Here is a 17,500-nt window from a genome sequence, read left to right on the forward strand (position 1 = left end):
GGGACGTGCAGAGAATGTTAGAGGGGCAGGGGCCGAAATATCTAAAAGGGCCTTTTGGTGAAAATATTGAAAATAGCCGACCTGCGCGACGCGTTGTGAGCTTGGAGGTCGGCTATTTTCACTACTTGCATTCATGGTCTGGAGAGGGCACTTTCTTACAGACGAATAAAAGGGCAGGGGCTCAAGCCCCGTTTGATGTCTATGTGTGCCTCACAGTTACTGTACTCTAGCTCAGGGGTGTCCAAGGTGCGGTCCGGGAGCCAAATGTGGCCCGAGGACACATTCTATTCGGCCCTCACCTTCATTCCTAAATTGTATTATGAAAGGCCTGCCAGCACCGTCAAACAAGAATATTTTCCCAGATATATATATAATTTGTCAGCATTGTTCTCTGTTGACCTCTGAAGAGGTCAAAGAAAGGCCATTTTGTTGTACTTTTTCCCTTGCACGTCTGGTTACATTTGGTAATGTGAAATAAGGCTGAGTTATTTGTGTTTTGTTCAGAGCAGACACCTGACAAATGAGCATGGATTAAATATTGATGATGACAGTTAAATAAAATCATTTAAATGCGTATGAGATATGTACGAGATATGTAGACTTAGGCTACATTATGTCAGGAGAGAGTCGGCTCTTGGGTGTTTTAGTATTTTCTAATGTGGCCCTCTTTGAAAACAGTTTGGACACGCCTGCTCTAGCTCCAAATTGTCTGGTAAATTAGACTGCCATGGGACATTGCATAGAAGGACTGGCAGAGAGAGAGAGAGAGAGGGAAAGAGAGAGAGAGAGAGCGAGAAGCCTGATTGCTGATTGATCCATTGACTGCCACTGATTGGAGCATAGTGAGAAGGAACAGGTTTGATTGTAACAAAGAGAAGTAATGCCTGATTCACACTTGGTTGCACATATTCGAAAAACATTAGCCAAAAATAGCAGATCTACAAGCTCACGTTGTGAGCTTGTAGATCGGCTATTTTCGGCAAAGAGCTTTGGTGTAGAGGTTTTTTAAGTATTGACGGTTCAAGTGGTTAAATATCTGCAAACACACACTGACATGATTCCAAAATACACTGATGATTGTGCTGTCAACATTGATGAAACTATATGGAAACAGTTTGTGGGGGGTCCCTCCCTGCTTCATCTCTCTCTCAACTAAGGGGTCCCTGGCCTGAAAACGTTGAAGACCCCTGGTGTAGGGATCTCCGTCAGGGGAAGCTTCGCCAGTTAAAAACATGACGGCGACCGACTGTTATGCGCTCTATTCCCCCCCTCTCTCTTCTCTTTTTCCCACAATTCCCTCGTGTCCCATTCCGCTCCACTCGTTATCCCCCATACACCAGCAAACAGGAATCCCTGTCATATGCTGTACCAGGGCCACATGGACTATCCCCCCACACACCCCCTCCCTTTCCCTCAGCAAACATCATGCATAATGCATCCTAGCCCGCTGTGCAATATAATGCATCGCATATCGCCGCTGTCGGGTTGGAAACCTTGTACTGTGTATGTCCAAAACTGTATCTACTGTTCAGGATTTCAAATGCGGAAAAAATAGCAAAGAAATAGCAGAGCTACAAGCCCAAAACGGGGACTGCCCATAAGTCAGAAATCTCATTAGTCCTACATCTCATTAGTCCGAATATAGTGAGGTTAGGGTTAGGTTTAGGCATAGTTTTACTGAGGTTAGGGTTTGGGTTAGGTTTAGGCATAGTTTTACTGAGGTTAGGGTTAGGGTTTGGGTTAGGTTTAGGCATAGTTTTACTGAGGTTAGGGTTAGGTTTAGGTTCAGGCATAGTATTTTTCACCAGGTTAACATTACCAGATTCTGACTAATGGGATGCAGTAGGAACAATGTGATTTCGGACCAATGCCATGGCACCCCTAAAACACGTCTTCTATATGTTTGATACTTTGGCGTGGCACTGTAGTATGATCAAGTAGTAGGGTATTATATTTTAATTTGTTTTACTTCATAAGAAATTAAAGCTATACTGTGTAAGTTGCTCAACTAGTGGTCAGTAGCGTTATAGCAAACCGCGGTCGCGCCTGCTTTTTTCGGACGTTTTTCGCCGCGGACCGGGCCTTCAGACCACCGCGTCCGCCTCGCCTCGCCGAGAATGATTATCGCCCTGTGGCTTTGACCTCTGTTCTTATGAAGTGTCTGGAAAAAATGGTTATATCACATATAACGCACATTATCCCTGCCAATACTGATCCATTACAGTTTGCATACTGTGCTAATAGATCAGTCGATGATGCTATTTCTCTCGCACTACACATTGCCTTGAAACATCTGGAGAATAAGAACTCTTATGTCAGACTACTCTTCATAGATTATAGCTCTGCCTTTAACACGATTGTACCATCTAAGCTTGTGTTGAAACTCAGGGGTCTTGGTCTGGGCAGTAGTATCTGCAACTGGCTGTTTGACTTTTTGACAGGCAGGCCACAATCTGTACGAATAGGGAACAAGCAATCATCTAAGATTTTGACCAGGACTGGAGCGCCCCAGGGCTGTTGCCTCAGTCCCTTGTTGTATAGTCTGTTCACCTATGACTGTGTTGCCAGGTGTGGCAATAATTCTATTCTCAAATTTGCAGATGACACCACGGTTATAGGACTAATATCCAACGATGATGAGAGGGCCTATAGGAGGGAAATTGAAGAGCTAACCCTATGGTGCCAGAATAACAATCTCTCTCTAAATGTTAGTAAAACAAAAGAGATCATCGTTGACTTTAGGAAATCTGAAGTCAATCACAGTCCCGTAACCATAAATGGTTCACCTGTAGACATAGTGGACAGTTTCAAATTCCTGGGTGTTCACATAACAAACTCACTCACATGGTCTCAAAACAGCGAAGGTATCCTTAAGAAAGCGCAGCAGCGATTGTACTTTCTGCGGCGCCTCAGGAGATTTGGCCTAAGCACCAAGGCTCTTGTTAATTTCTATCGCTGTACCATAGAAAGTGTATTGACAGGATGCATAACAGTGTGGTTTGGTAACGTGACTGCTCAAGACAGTAAACAGTTACAGAGAATTGTGAAGAGAGCTGCCAAAATCATTGGCACAGAATTACCACAGCTACACACAATCTATAACACACGCTGTAAGAAAAAGACAGAGAACATCTTAAAGGACAGCTGTCATCCCGCCCATTCCCTGTTCTATCTCCTCCCATCAAAAAAACGTTACCAGAGCATCAAATCTCACACCACCCGTTTCAGTAATAGTTTTTATGCTCAAGCAATCAGGTTGCTTAACGAAGAGATGGAAGCGAGACGTAGGTAGTCATGTGCAATATACACAGTTTTTAAACTGTACACTGTCACACTGTATGGTTGTTTTGTTGTTTTTTGGGTTGTCCTGGGTGACCTGTTGTTGTCGTATTGTTTTGTGTGCAATAAGGCTGAGAGTGCTCTTGGCACAAGCATTTCATTGTTTGTCTGTACTTGTATGGATACGCATTTGACTAATAAACCGAACCTGAACCTGAACCTATCCATAGAGGTCTTTCGTGTCCCTCTACGAGCCTCGGTTGGGGAGCTACATGCTAAACTCCTAGCCCAGTGTAAACACTGCAGTGTATTTCCTGAAGAGCTCGGCAGTGTATGATCTGGGCTTTGATTGGCCGGTAGGGAGACACGTGTACAGAATGATGCATATGACGTAATTTTGCCGGGAAAAACAGCCCCGGTCACGGCCACCAGGGCTAAGTAGAACACATATAAAGAAAAGGCTTTGGGAGCTGAAATGAACAGAGTGGGTGTTCTAAAACTTAAGCGATTTAATAATTAGGACAATTTTAAGATTTGTTTTATTACGGCACCTGTCGCTGTAGGTGTGCAAAAGCCTTTCGTTTCATTGATTCAAGCCTTTTCAGTTCGCCGACCATTGTTTGGTCTCTCCTCGACGGCACCTGTCGCTGTAGGTGTGCAAAAGCCTTTCGTTTCATTGATTCAAGCGGTTTTGCCTGATGAAGGTTTAAATACCGAAACGTTGCATTACTTTATTAAATTCCCCTTTTTGCATTGGAAGACAGTGTGCGTGGAGTTTTTGCCTTTTCAGTTCGCCGACCATTGTTTGGTCTCTCCTCGACGGCACCTGTCGCTGTAGGTGTGCAAAAGCCTTTCGTTTCAAAGATTTGTTTTATTAAAAAAGTTACATAGTATAGCTTTAAAGCATGGAGATAAGAGGTTTCCACCCGACAGCGAGGATATCCTTGTTGTCGGGTGGAAACCTTGTATTTTCCTTAGAAGATACGAGGTTTCCGCCAAGACAGCAAGAATGTGTTGAAATAGCGCGGTGTATGGCAGATGTCAATGCTAATGGCCAATGTACCAACGGAGGTGGCGAGGAGCGAGTCCCTTCAGGTAGAGGGCTAGCGGTCTGTCATTCCTGTGCCCACATCTCTCCCCCTGCCACTTAAAGCCCACTCAGCTTCAAGGAGATCTCGTAGCGCGTTGCTATGGAGTGGGCCGTGGACTTCCTTGGCTACGTGGCGGCGGTGGGCTCTCACTCACATTCACTCTGGTGGTGCCGTCATACGCCCCGGTGTGTTGTGATACACCTCGGCTATACGCGACACGGTCATACGACCAGACTATATAGACATGTAATCATCACTGTACACACATAGACACATTCAAGAGACGGGAGCCGGAAATAGTAGTCGAATTGTCCAGTAAACTGTGTGTGTGCGTGTGCGCGTGCGTGCGTGCGTGCGTGTGTATGTGTGTGTGCACTACAATATGAGCGGGAACTATGAGTGTGTGGGTGTCGGGGGCAGTGTGGGCGGATTGGTTTGTGTGTGAACGTTATACGGTATGTACTGTAGAACATAATGATGATGCCTGTGCCATTTGTAGTTGAGTTTGTGTGTGTGGTGTGTGTGTGTGTGTGTGTGTGTGTGTGTGTGTGTGTGTGTGTGTGTGTGTGTGTGTGTGTGTGTGTGTGTGTGTGTGTGTAGTATTGGTATTTTACTTACGCAAAACATGTGAGTACTTTTTCCACCATGCACTGAGTTTCAGTTTGTGTACCTATAACCTACAGACCTGGGCATTGTGCGGCCCGGGGGCCGTATGCGGCCCTTTGGTTCACTCTGACCGGCCCTTGTAGGGTTAATGGCAAATTACAAAATAAACACATTTTCTAATTTTACCTCATGCATGGACTAAAGCTGCTTTTCTTTTATTTTGAAGTTTTGTATTCACGTACATATGGACGCAATGCGTACATCAGCACGTGTGCGTGATCATTGGATAGTTGTCTCAATAGCAAGCAGGTGGTCAGACTGGTCACACGTCAAGATGACCTGCCTTTCCTTACCCATCAAAAATGGCTAAAGTGGCAACAAGATTAAAAGTCGATGCCGAATGCCGGGTTTTCAAGTAAAATTGGACTGCTAAGTATTTATTTACCGAAGTCGGAGGTAAAGCCATGCATGTGTTTAGTTTACGGGGTACACTGCCTTTTGGCCCGGCCCTCCACAATATTTTCTGTTGTTCATGTGGCCCCATGGAAGAAATAATTGCCCACCCCTGACCTACGGTGTGCTAGTTGTTGTTTTAGTCGGTACTATGAGTTGCCATTTGGAAGTGACAGATGTCAAAGTCAAATGAACTCTCTGGAGGAACGAGAACATAATTATGGGGTCACGCACAGTGCAGAATGGAGCTGGGTGGCAGGTGTGTGCGTGTGTGCATGTGCGTGTGTGTGCGTTCGAGCATGTGCGTGCAAGCACGTGTTGACATAAACTAGACAATGCTGCGACAAGGAGCACATCTGCCCCCTCATTTCCCTTGGCACAGTGGGTATTACTTCATGCAGTGGTGGACACGTTGTGAGCTTGTAGATTGGCTTTTTTCGCCATGCAACAAACAATACAATAATAAGCACTATAATAATAATATTAGCTATGAGCACATAGGCCTAGGCCTATCACAATTATTACATAATTGTCTAATCGCAATTATTTAACATAATCGCAATTATTTTGTCATAATCGTTTCCATGTTGAAAAATGTATATATATTTTCAAACATTTTAAAAGTAGTGGAAATAGTAGATCTACAAGTTCACAACGCATTGCGTTGTGAGCTTGTAGATCGGCTATTTCCACTATCAATGTTCTTTTTTAAGTATAATGTGAAATATGTCAGTAATCTCTTTGTATATTTAGGTTATGCGTCATATCTGCCATGTGCAACATTAAAGCCTAAAAGCAGAAATGTAATTGTTCCTACTGCTCCTATAGATTTTGCCCTAAAATCACGCAAAGCGGTACACAGTATCTCTAAAGTCATGTCATCAACATGGATCTGTCCCATTTCCCATATTACCTCCTGATTGGGTACCATTGCCTTCTGAAGTTTGTGTATGCGACCTGACGGTCGCTAATCTCCCGATTAGGGAGTCTTACTGGTTTAAATGATGGATTTCATTACTGTAGTCTGGGCACAGAGGATGCGGTGACTGCGGTGTGCTCTTTCAGCGTGCGCTCTCCTCTCCATAACTGTGTCTACTCGACTGGGCTCAGCTGTTGACCTCACCTGTGTGCTCACTACTGCTGCTCACACATAGCACCATTCACTACAGCCTGTAGGCACTGTCCTCCCTGTCCGGGACGTGCTGGCCATTGGGAAAAGCGGGACAACTCCTGAACAGCCGGTTCATTCCCTGTTCATACTCAAAAAAATTAAAATAAAATGTCGGCCTTCGTTCCATTTAAGTAAATCGTCACTGTTGGGCAGAAACCTTGTATCTCCAAGTTTCAAATTTGTACATTTGTTCGCAAAGCAAAGCCCTGCTTCATCATACAAGGCTGTCGCACAAAAGTAGTGAAAACAGCAGATCTACAAGCAGATCGGCTGTTTTCACTTGTTTAAATCATTTTTAAAATGGTTTTGGACATGCAAGGTTTCCACCCGACAATGACGAAATATAACTCATGTAGTTGGCCCACTGGCTTGTCACTTGTCATGATCTGAAATGGCAAATCTTTGAGTAGCAGCAGCGCTATAGAGAGAGATAGCGTGCAATGAGGGCCTCTACAACTCTTTTTCCCGGGCTGAATCAGGGGCCCAGCACGTCCCTGCTCCATGTCCACTCTGTCACGTGCTTCCCTCCCGCATGCTCCAGCGTGACGCTGGGATGCCAGCTCAGTTTGACGTCACGTTACCCACTTGTCCTGTTCTCACCACGGGAGCAAAGCACAGGCGGATTGTTGACGCGGAAACCAGTGTTGGACAAAGCCAGGCACGTGCACACATAGACATCAAAAGGGGGCTGGTGCCCCTGCCCTTTTAACAGTCTGTGAAATGTGCCCTCTCCAGACCATGAATGCCATTTTCACTAAGGTGAAAGAAATGCAAATACCCTCTTTCCATGCCGTACCTGAGGGTAGCATTCAAGAGTCCAAACTCTCCTGAACTTGAATGCATCATCTTATGTTGAATTGCCCTCCCTGTGTAGAAATCCATGATGTATGCCATACTCTCCAGTATTGCCTTTTTATCCCTAGTTTAGTGTGGTATCAAGTAATGAAAATAGCTGACCTCCAAGCTCACAACACGTCGCAGCGCGACGCGTTGTGAGCTTGGAGGTCGGCTATTTTCAATATTTTCACCAAAAGGCCCTTTTAGAAATTTCAGCCCCTGCCTCTCGAACATTCTCTGCACGTCCCTGGACAAAGCACACGACCCCCCTGGCACTTGAGTCATACACGTATACTTATATACTCCTACTCAACTAACTAAGTGAAAGTTTCTCTGTCAAATTTGTACTTGAGTGCTTGGTTTTAGATATAAGTCTTCGAAAGTACAAATTACAAAAGTGCATTTTCTTTTTAATGTCAACGTGTTGCTGTATTAAAATGTAGAGCTTTTACCTAAAAAAATGTGAAGATTTATTTGCAGAAAGTTTTTTAAAAAGGGGGGAAAACATTGAAATATTGAAAGTAGCAAATCTACAAGTCTCTCAAGGTGTCGCAAATTGATGCAGTGTCAGAATCATGATCTCAATGATCAGTAGGGATGGGTATCGTTCACCTTTGAATCGATACGATACCTTTTTCGATACCTGGGAACCGATTCGATACGATACCCTTTTCGATACCATTTTCGATACTTTTTATTTAAGTTTAACTGCTCTACCGCTGCTGCAGTAACGAGTGTAGCCTACTAAAGCAGTCATTAAACTCTCAGTAGCCCAACTGTTACAGATGCGACCGGCCAGGGGTGCCTTCCAGAGTATCGAAACGAGGTATCGTTCGTTTTTACGTGAACCGATACCCGATAGTATCGACGTCATGCAATCGATACCATTAAAAGTATCGCAGACGATACCCATTCCTAATGATCACTATGGTGGTGAATGTTCAGTTGAGAGTGTACAGTATATGGCCGTGTGCTACTGCATGTTGTTCAGTGTATGATTGTAAGTGGGTCTCTCGAGGGGAATGATATGAATTAGTTAAAGGCACTCTGTCATGCTCTGTAGAACAATAATTAGTACTGTGTGTTTTATCTTATGGCTCTTTGAAGGCTGTTGGGGATTCTTTTTTTTTTTTTTTTTTTTTTCATTCCATTCGCATTCCATTCGTTTTTATCTTTGTTTCATCCAGTCTTTCTTTGTGTCTCTCCTTTCTTGTACTGCATGGGAACTGGCTTTCTTATATCTCTATTATTCCTAGAATAGCGCATTTGTGACTTGTAAGATGCCATTCTTCTTTCGTGTATCATCGTCCTTGATGATTGGGTGGCAACATTTGTTTCACAAGACTTTCTTGTTACTTGCGGGGGAGGCCACGTGGAGGCTGTCGTCTTCTCCCCCGTAAGATGCCATTCATGGAATTTTAACTTTGAGAAAAACGTTGGTACACCTAGAACAAAAGCTTTGCGAGCAGGTGTGTGTAGGCAAACAGGTGCAAATCAATAATACAATAGTACGCACGCATGCACACTGCACGGTATAGGAGTGGATTTATTTAAGGAGAAGCAACCTTTCTGTCACCGATGACCTTCTTCAGGCAACTTTATTAGACACAATTAAGGAGGAGCTGACATAAATCGAAGCCACAGCAACAGAGTTGTATATATAGTCTGACTAATAGTCTGCTGAACAGCTGGGATACTCAAAACCATCTTTTTGAGCGGTGGTCACACCGTCTCCATAGCGTGGCCGTGTGTGTCTCCGTGTATCCGTGTATGTGTCCGTGTATGTGGGTGGGTGGGTCTGTATGTAGCCTCAAGCCTGTGGTGTAGTACCTTTTAGGGCCACACATGTTAAGGGAGGGGCGCTGTTTTCAGGCCAGGCCAGGCCAGGCACACACACACACACACACACACACGCACGCACACACACACACACACACAGGGAGGAAGGGGGAAGGGGGGAGGGCGGGGGGGGGGGGGGGGGTAAACCACCGCTCAGTTCACACGGGTGTGATTTTTAGAGGCATCACTCATATCGACGACATCACTATCGCTATCGCCATCTAACAGCATAGATCGATCAATCAATCGATTGGTAAGGCACTCAGTCGGTAGGTGCATCGGTCCATCCGTTCATCCAACATTTTGGACCCAAAATATCTTGGATAGTGCTACAGGTATGGCCGGGTTTCCCAAAACGATCTTAAGCTTAAGCATGGTCGTAAGACCCATCGTAGCAGCAAAACTGTTATGAAAGCTCCTCTCAATCAAGAGCCTCCACAGGCTACGATGGCTTTCAGGAAACCGGTCGAGAGCGTACAATGGAACCAAATGGGCTGCTACGATGGGTGAGCACACTTTACAAATGACTTCAGAAAACCCATCGTAAGGTCTCCAGGACAATCGTAGAAGAACCTGCGAAGGCTCCTGTCAATCACGCAGACCTGTCTTACGAAGGCTTTTTTTAAAGGTGACCTGGGGCGCCCTTAAACCCATCGTAGCGAAGCTGATCACTATAAGTATAACTATAAAACTAGATAAAAAATCTATCTAAGTCAAGTGAATGGCTCGACAGTAAGGTAGAGTACAGTACAGAAAGGTGCAGTACAGTAAGGTGCAGTACAGTACAGTAAGGTACAGTAAAGTAATGTACAGTACAGTACAGAAAGGTACGGTAAGGTGCAGTACAGTACAGCACAGTAAGGTACAGTAAGTTACAGTAAAGTACAGTAAGGTACAGTACAGTAAAGTACAGTAAGGTACAGTACAGTAAAGTACAGTAAGGTACAGTACAGTAAGGTACAGTAAGGTAAAGTACAGTACAGTACAGTACACACACACACACAGGGTATACTGTAGCTGCTCAGATTCACTGCTCCACTTCGAACCGAGGTTTGATTTTTTATGTTATGCTTGAGAGAGTACAGGGGTGAGATGCCGTGGGCTTGGTTGGGCTCGGCGAGCCCAGACCTATTTAGCTGCACGCATGCGCGGCGCGCCTCACATGCACGCACATCATGCACCTGAATCATCACGTCACGAATTTAAAGGGGCACCACTTCTAAAATCCATATCACACCACTGAGAGAGCACCACAACATAGGCCTACCTACTACATAAAAATGAAGAGCTCCCCATTCGTTCTCAAAGTGGGGTCAGGCTAAATGATATACAGTATAATGATGCACGGAAGCGGGGATAGAACCCATAGTTTCCACTTGTCCCACACCATAGCCGTCGCACCAATCTAGCGCTGAACTTTATTGGCAGGGCTGTTGTATTTACTTAGGAAGTTATAGGATCCAAATGGACCCTCATCTTGGGTATGTAGTCTGCCACTTGTATCTACAAATTGGACCATTTAATTGTACACTCTCTGAGTTACTCGAGGGTTCATTTGGTTCCTACTACTGTAGCTGCGATCGTTATTACAGCCAAGCATGTTGCCAGGCTGCCAGCCCTGTTGGCATGGCGTACTGTATATTAGTCTGACAAGTCAAAGCCTTGGGTTTAACTCCTGCTCTATAATATAGTCTCATGGTAGCTTATATAAATATTTAAGATGATTTAGACGAACAGTTAAGTCATAGTTTTAAATTAAAACAAGTAGGCTATTTTGTGCAGCCGTTAAATCTTACAAGTAGAGTTTAAAATTAAAACAAGGGGTTTGTGTGGTCAGTTAGCCTACCAACAGTGCTTAAAGTTTGTTAATTTTCAGAATAGTTTTTTGTTTTGATGGGCCGTGAACAATCACACAACAGCTGAAATTCATTTGCGAGTGCAGCTGGGGATCATCGGGACCCAGAGCCATTCAAGGAGAGTCGGTGCAGAGTTGCATCATCTCCGTTCACATGGGGGCAGAGTTGGCAGAACTCTATAATACAAGGCGCTGGTCAGCCTAAGGGCATGCGTAGCCTGTTTTGAGAGGGGCGCTTATGAGCGTGTTTGGTAAACCGCTTCGTCGGCGTACCGGAGTGTCCTATGAAGGGCTCGTACGACCACGGTACGACTGCGCTTTGGGAAACCCGGGCAATTGGGCTTGCAAAGCTGGTGTCATACTGGGATGCCCCTCCCCCGGCAGCCATTTTGGGAGGGTCGGGGGACGTAGCTATAGTAGCAGGGCTTGACATTAACTTTTTGAGGCACAGTGACATCTGGACAGTCTTTTTTTATTCTTTTGTTCCTCTTTTTTTGGACAAATAAATAAGATCCCCTTGGCCCCCTCCACTCCACAGTCCATAGTCTGCATACAGCACAAAGCTGCTAGGAGCATCACAGAAAAAGTGAAACCAAAAGCCACAGCTATAGTAGCAGGGCTTGACATGAACTTTTTGAGGCAAGTACATTTCCCTTTCACTTGTCCAGGCACAAAAGTCACTTTGTTAATTTGCCATCTCACAGTCTTTTTTATTTTATTTCTTTGGACAAATAAATAAGACCCCCTTGGCCCCCTCCACTCCACATGCCATAGTCTATCCAGCACAAAGCTGCTAGGAGCGTCACAGAAAAAGTTAAACCAAAAGCCACAAGTACATTTAAAAATGTTCCTTAGAGCTAGTACGCTGCATGCATGCATTGAGGCTGAACTTTATTTTTTATTTGATTTTTTTTCGCGCTGCAGAAAGGCTCATATACATTTGGCTTGTCCTGTTGTCCGGGACAACTATGAACAAGTTAATTAAAAATGTACTTGACCGTGAAAAATGGGTTACAAAATCGTGGGATAAAGATTTAAGGAAAAATAATTAAATATACTTGTTGCTTTTGGTTTAACTTTTTCTGTGATGCTCCTAGCAGCTTTGTGATGTATGCAGACTATGGACTGTGGAGTGGAGGGGACCAAGGAGGTCTTATTTATTTGTCCAAAAAAGAAAAAAAAGAGAGAAAAAAAAGAATAAAAAAGACTGAAATGGCAAATTGACCAGTTACTTTTGTGCCTGGACAAGTGAATGGGAAATGTACTTGTCCAGATGACACTGTACCTCAAAAAGTTAATGTCAAGCCCTGCTACTATAGCTATTATATATCCCCCGACCCTCCCAAAATGGCTGCCGAGGGAGGGGCATCTCAGTATGACACCAGCTTTGCAAGCCCAATTGTCTGGATTGACATGGAATTCGCCTGCTATTCTCCTGAGATGATGAACGCTACTGATTTGGGTGACCCCATGGCTCCCCTAACACCACTCTTGGGCCAAAATGTCAAAATCTAATAATGGCCATGAAAATGACCAAGGTGCATTCCTGCTCCCCAGAGGAATCCTACTGATCTGGATAACCCCAGGTCCTTTTCTCTAGCGCCACACTTAAAGCCAAAATGTCGATTTGCTGACTATGTATCTGAATATAACGTATCATGCAGGGGTCTTCAACGTTTTCAGGCCAAGGCCAAGAACCCCTTAGTTGAGAGAGAGATGAAGCAGGGACCTCCACAACCTTTTCATAGATTCCATATGGTTTCATTGTTTGACAGCACAATCATCAGTGTATTTTGGATTCATGTCAATTTGTGTTGTCAGATATTTAACCACTTGAACCGTCAATACTTAATAAACATGACCTTTCACTCTGTACTTAGTCTGCTCTTTTTCCCCTCTACACCAAACCTCTTTGCCGAAAATAGCCGATCTACAAGCTCACAACGCCTTGCAGCGCGAGGGGTTGTGACACCCTGTTGAAGACCCCTGATCTAATGGACGGATCTCTATGATGCTTGTTGAGCATGTCAATGCTTCCTACTGGTTGAATCTCATTTTGTGATATCATCGCCAGTTATCTAACTAACGACGGATTGCTACTGTCCAACACTTTTACCCAAACTATCCATCCACCAGTGGTGGAAAAAGTACTCACATTTATTTTCTGCAAAAACGCTCCATTCTCATTGAAATACATTGGCGGATTCCACTCTAGGTATTTTGGTGTGAGGGCACCCTTACTAGTAAAAGTACGGAATTCAAAATGTACTTGAGTAAAAGTATAAAATTGTTGGCGTCAAAATGTACTTAAAGCACCAAAAGTAAAAGTACAAAATGTTTGAGAATAGCAGATCTACAAGCTGACAATGTGTCATGATGCGACGCGTTGTGAGCTTGTAGACCTAGGCTATTTTCAAATAGCCTAGGTATAACATAGGGCTAAAGTGGTTTATGTATGTTTTATAATATAATTGATATCTGCAAAGTAACTAGTAACTAAAGTTTTCAAATAAATGTAGTGGAGTAAAATTACAATATTTGGATCCGAAATGTAGTGGAGTAGAAGTAAAAGTAGTTGGAAATACTCAAGTAAAGTACAAATAACTCAAAAGTGTACTTAAGTACAGTACTTAAGTAAATGCACTTAGTTACTTTACACCACTGCCATCCACCCATCCATCTTCAACCGCTTATTAGTCGTGCCATGGAGGCAAAACTCATTTCGGCAGCTTATCGGCCACGTATCTGAAATCGTATTATGTCGGTCACGACCCACACTTCATGACCATAGGTGAGAGTAGGAACGAAGATTGCTCGGTGGACAGAGAGCTCTGCCTTCTGGCTCAGCTCTCTTTTCATCACAACAGTGCGGTACAGCGACCCAAACTACATATCATCATGAAAAATAACTACCTTTAAGTGTAAGGAGCAGCATGACACAGGGGTCTCTAGCAGGCCTTTTAGACTCTTCTCGTTGACAAATTGTAGGCTTACAGACATTATATGTTCGTCATTGTCAGTAATACAAGATGCTTGTTTCTTTTTTTCCCCATTTTTTCTACATTTTTATCCCATGATTTTGTAACCCATTTTTCAACCAGTGCCAATTGCCTAAGCTGTAATCCTGGGGGGGGGATTTTTATACTTTAGCTATTGAAAAATAGCAGATATACAAGCTCACAGCGAGCTTGTAGATCTGCTATTTTTGAAAAGTTGTGAAAATGGGGTCCATGGCCAAATACATTTTGGGGGTCCTTGACAAGAACAAGTTTGAGCACGACATAGAAACACTTTTCCTGATTTTTCAAAAATAGCAGATCTACAAGCTCGCAGCGCAGCACTCGGTGCCACACTGTGAGCTTGTATATCTACTACTTTTCAATAGTTAAAGCCCAACATAATGCATTCCCAGTGTAAATGGGTTAAACCCCCTCCCCCTATGAAGAACATTCATGGGGGGCCCGCAGTGAATCCTTGTACCCAGGGCCCAGAATTTTTATGCGACACCCCTGGGTGCTACTCTCCCTTTGCCAACCTGGGAAGGGCCCCGAACTGAGCTCATGCTTTCTTCAGTGCATGAGGAGTGAGCAGGCCGCCTCTTATCACCTGACAGGGGGGAGCTTCCCCGGTTGGGCGTAAGTGGGCGTGGAAGGAACACTCCTCCCCTGGCGGGAATCGAACCCAGGACCTTCAAGCTGTGAGGCGCTACAGCACTAACAGACGCTTGTTTTCGCTGTTCACTCACTAGGCCAGCATCTGGGCTGGGCTGGGTCGTAAGAGCTAGCCCTGGCCTGTAACAATAAATATTAAACACCTCCAGCTGCCCGCGTGTAGTCCTTCTCTCTGCTGCCTGGTTCCGTCTGTGGCTTTTTTTTACAGGCTGCTCTGTGCTGTGTTGCTGCTTGCAGGATGTTAGGGATGGAACACAGTGCCAGGCGAGGACCTTGTTGTGATCCACACACACAACACACACTCTGCATCCAGGGGTGTAACAACAAATTCTGGGCCCTGGGTACAAGGATTCACTGCGGGGCCCCCATGAATGTTCTTCATAGGGGGAGGGGGTTTAACCCTTTTAGACTGGGAAAGCATTATTAGGCATTACTTTGTGCTTTAACTATTGAAAAATAGCAGATATACAAGCTCACAGCACGGCACTGAGTGCCGTACTGTGAGCTTGTAGATCTGCTATTTTGGAAAAATCTTGGAAATTTGTGCAAGTATTTGAATATTTAAAGTATTTTTTGAAAAACCTATGTTTCTATGTCAGTGGTGCTCAAACGTTTTCATGTGAAGGACCCCCAAAATGATATGCATTTGGCCACGGACCACCCATCTAAAAATATTTAGTTCCAGGGACCCCCCCAGAAGCTAAATTTGAGTTACAAATGTTTGCTTAAAAAATACATATATTCAAAGATTTGCACACATTTTCACGACTTTTCAAAAATAGCAGATCTACAAGCTCGCAGCGCGGCACTCGGTGCCGTGCTGCGCGGCACTTGGGCCCTGGTAACTCAGTCCCACTTTCCCCTCTCCCCTTGTGACGCCCCTGGTGATCCACACACAGCACACACACTGCATCCTTCCTGCAACACGCTGCATCCACTCATACTGTACATGTTTATGCATGCAAGTAGGTCAACACAGAGCAGTGGAGGAAGACAGAGAGAGAGGGAATGCAAACGTTCAGGAAGTCGTGAACTATATTTTATGTTCCTATTTCTTCTTTCACTTCAAACCAGGTTTTAGCTCCAAGTCAAAGTCCAAGTTGTTGTTAAAGTTATGTCTTTCTTTTTTTTTATTGAAGCAAAAATGTTATAACAATATTATGATGGGAGGGTTCAGGGACGGATTAAGCTCTGCGACGGCCCCTGACCGATAATTTTTTAGGGCCTCCCCACCATAACCACCCCTCCCTCCCGACACGCACTACCCAGCTCGGATTTTAAGCCATGATGATCATCTTTGGGCCAAGAAAGCACCTGTAGACAACAGAGGAGGGGCCCACACATTTGATTTTTGATTAACGTAATTTAATTTTAGTGAATGGTCAATGACCACACAGCCCAGTTCCCCCAAGGGCCCCTGAGAGCCAAGGGCCCCTGGCAATGGCCCCACCGGCCCAATTGTTAATCCAGCTCTGTTGCTATAAAGTATGTTGCTATATATAGTGTTCAGTAACAGGGGTCTCTGCATCTCTCCAGCTTTTTAGTAAACAGAAAATACATTTCAGGTGGGTTGCTAGTTTCATCCAATCGGGGGAGAGAACCCATTTGTCAACTTAAATTTGATAGTGTTCCGGATCCAAATGTGTCCGCAAATTGTTTCATTGCATCACTTTCAATGTCAATTGTTTATCCTTCATTGTTCGTTTGAGTTCTCTCTCCTGATTGGATGAGATTGGCATCCCTGAAAATTAATTCTCTGTTTAGTAAAGAGCGGTAGAGACAGGGAGACCCATGTCACTGAACAAACACGACGGCATGACACCTCACGGTCAGCCACATCGCAGACGACAACACTGCTGAACATTGCAGTGTGGTGAGGGACTTTGGGCAGCGGAGAGAGGTCCCAAAACATATCTAAAAAAAAAAAAAAAAATATATATATATATATATATATATATATCTTTAAAAAAAAGAGATTTTTCAAAAATAGCAGATCTACAAGCTCGCAGCGCGGCACTCGGTGCCGCGCTGCGAGCTTGTATATCTGCTATTTTTCAACAGTTAAAGCTTAAAATGTGAGTGAACCCTTGTACCCAGGGCCCAGAATTTGGTGCGACAAACCTGCTATAGTCTCCATCCCTCTTGCTGCACCCTAAATATCCCTCTATTTTTACAACTCTCTCTCTCTCTCTCTCTCTCTCTCTCTCTCTCTCTCTCTCTCTCTCTCACTCTCTCTCTCTCTCTCTCTCTCTCTCTCTCCCCCTCCACTTCGCCCTCGTTTTGTCCTCTTCTAACGCTCACTTTTTCCATTTCCCTGCTCTCCGCTCTGCGCTCTCAGAGGAGGCAAACAACTCACATAGTCCTTGGCACTGCACAGTTGGACTGTCACCACTCCTGCTCACTTGCGGGCATGCACACACACACACACACACACACACACACACACACACACACACACACACACACACACACAGGGTAAGGTGCTGTGGGGCCACTGTCAGGTCACATGAGTTCAGTGTGTTGCTCATTATGTGTAGTAGCAGGCTTCACTACAGGGCACTGATAATTAAAATGCCAACATGTACACACACGCACGCACAAGCACACACACACGCGCGCACGCACACACGCACGCACACACACACACACATACACTTTTATAACCTGATTTCTCTCTTTTTTTTCCAGCATTGCACGA

The 17,500-nt window shown here is 44.4% G+C and overlaps 1 protein-coding gene across 1 annotated transcript in view; it reads left to right on the forward strand.

The window, feature by feature from the left end:
• LOC308281976 (sodium/potassium/calcium exchanger 3-like) overlaps nucleotides 1-17,500 on the forward strand; it is a gene marked incomplete at both ends in the record, with an annotated part of 137,093 nt that overhangs the window by 60,488 nt on the left and 59,105 nt on the right. Inside the window, one exon of the mRNA XM_080722325.1 lies at nucleotides 17,491-17,500. This exon is cut by the window's right edge and continues 67 nt beyond it. Coding sequence (XP_080578451.1) covers nucleotides 17,491-17,500 — 10 coding nt within the window. The remainder of the gene's footprint in view (nucleotides 1-17,490) is intronic.

Source organism: Nannobrachium achirus (genome assembly GCF_963921795.1).
Source record: "Nannobrachium achirus genome assembly, chromosome: 3".
Classification (NCBI taxonomy): domain Eukaryota; kingdom Metazoa; phylum Chordata; class Actinopteri; order Myctophiformes; family Myctophidae; genus Nannobrachium; species Nannobrachium achirus.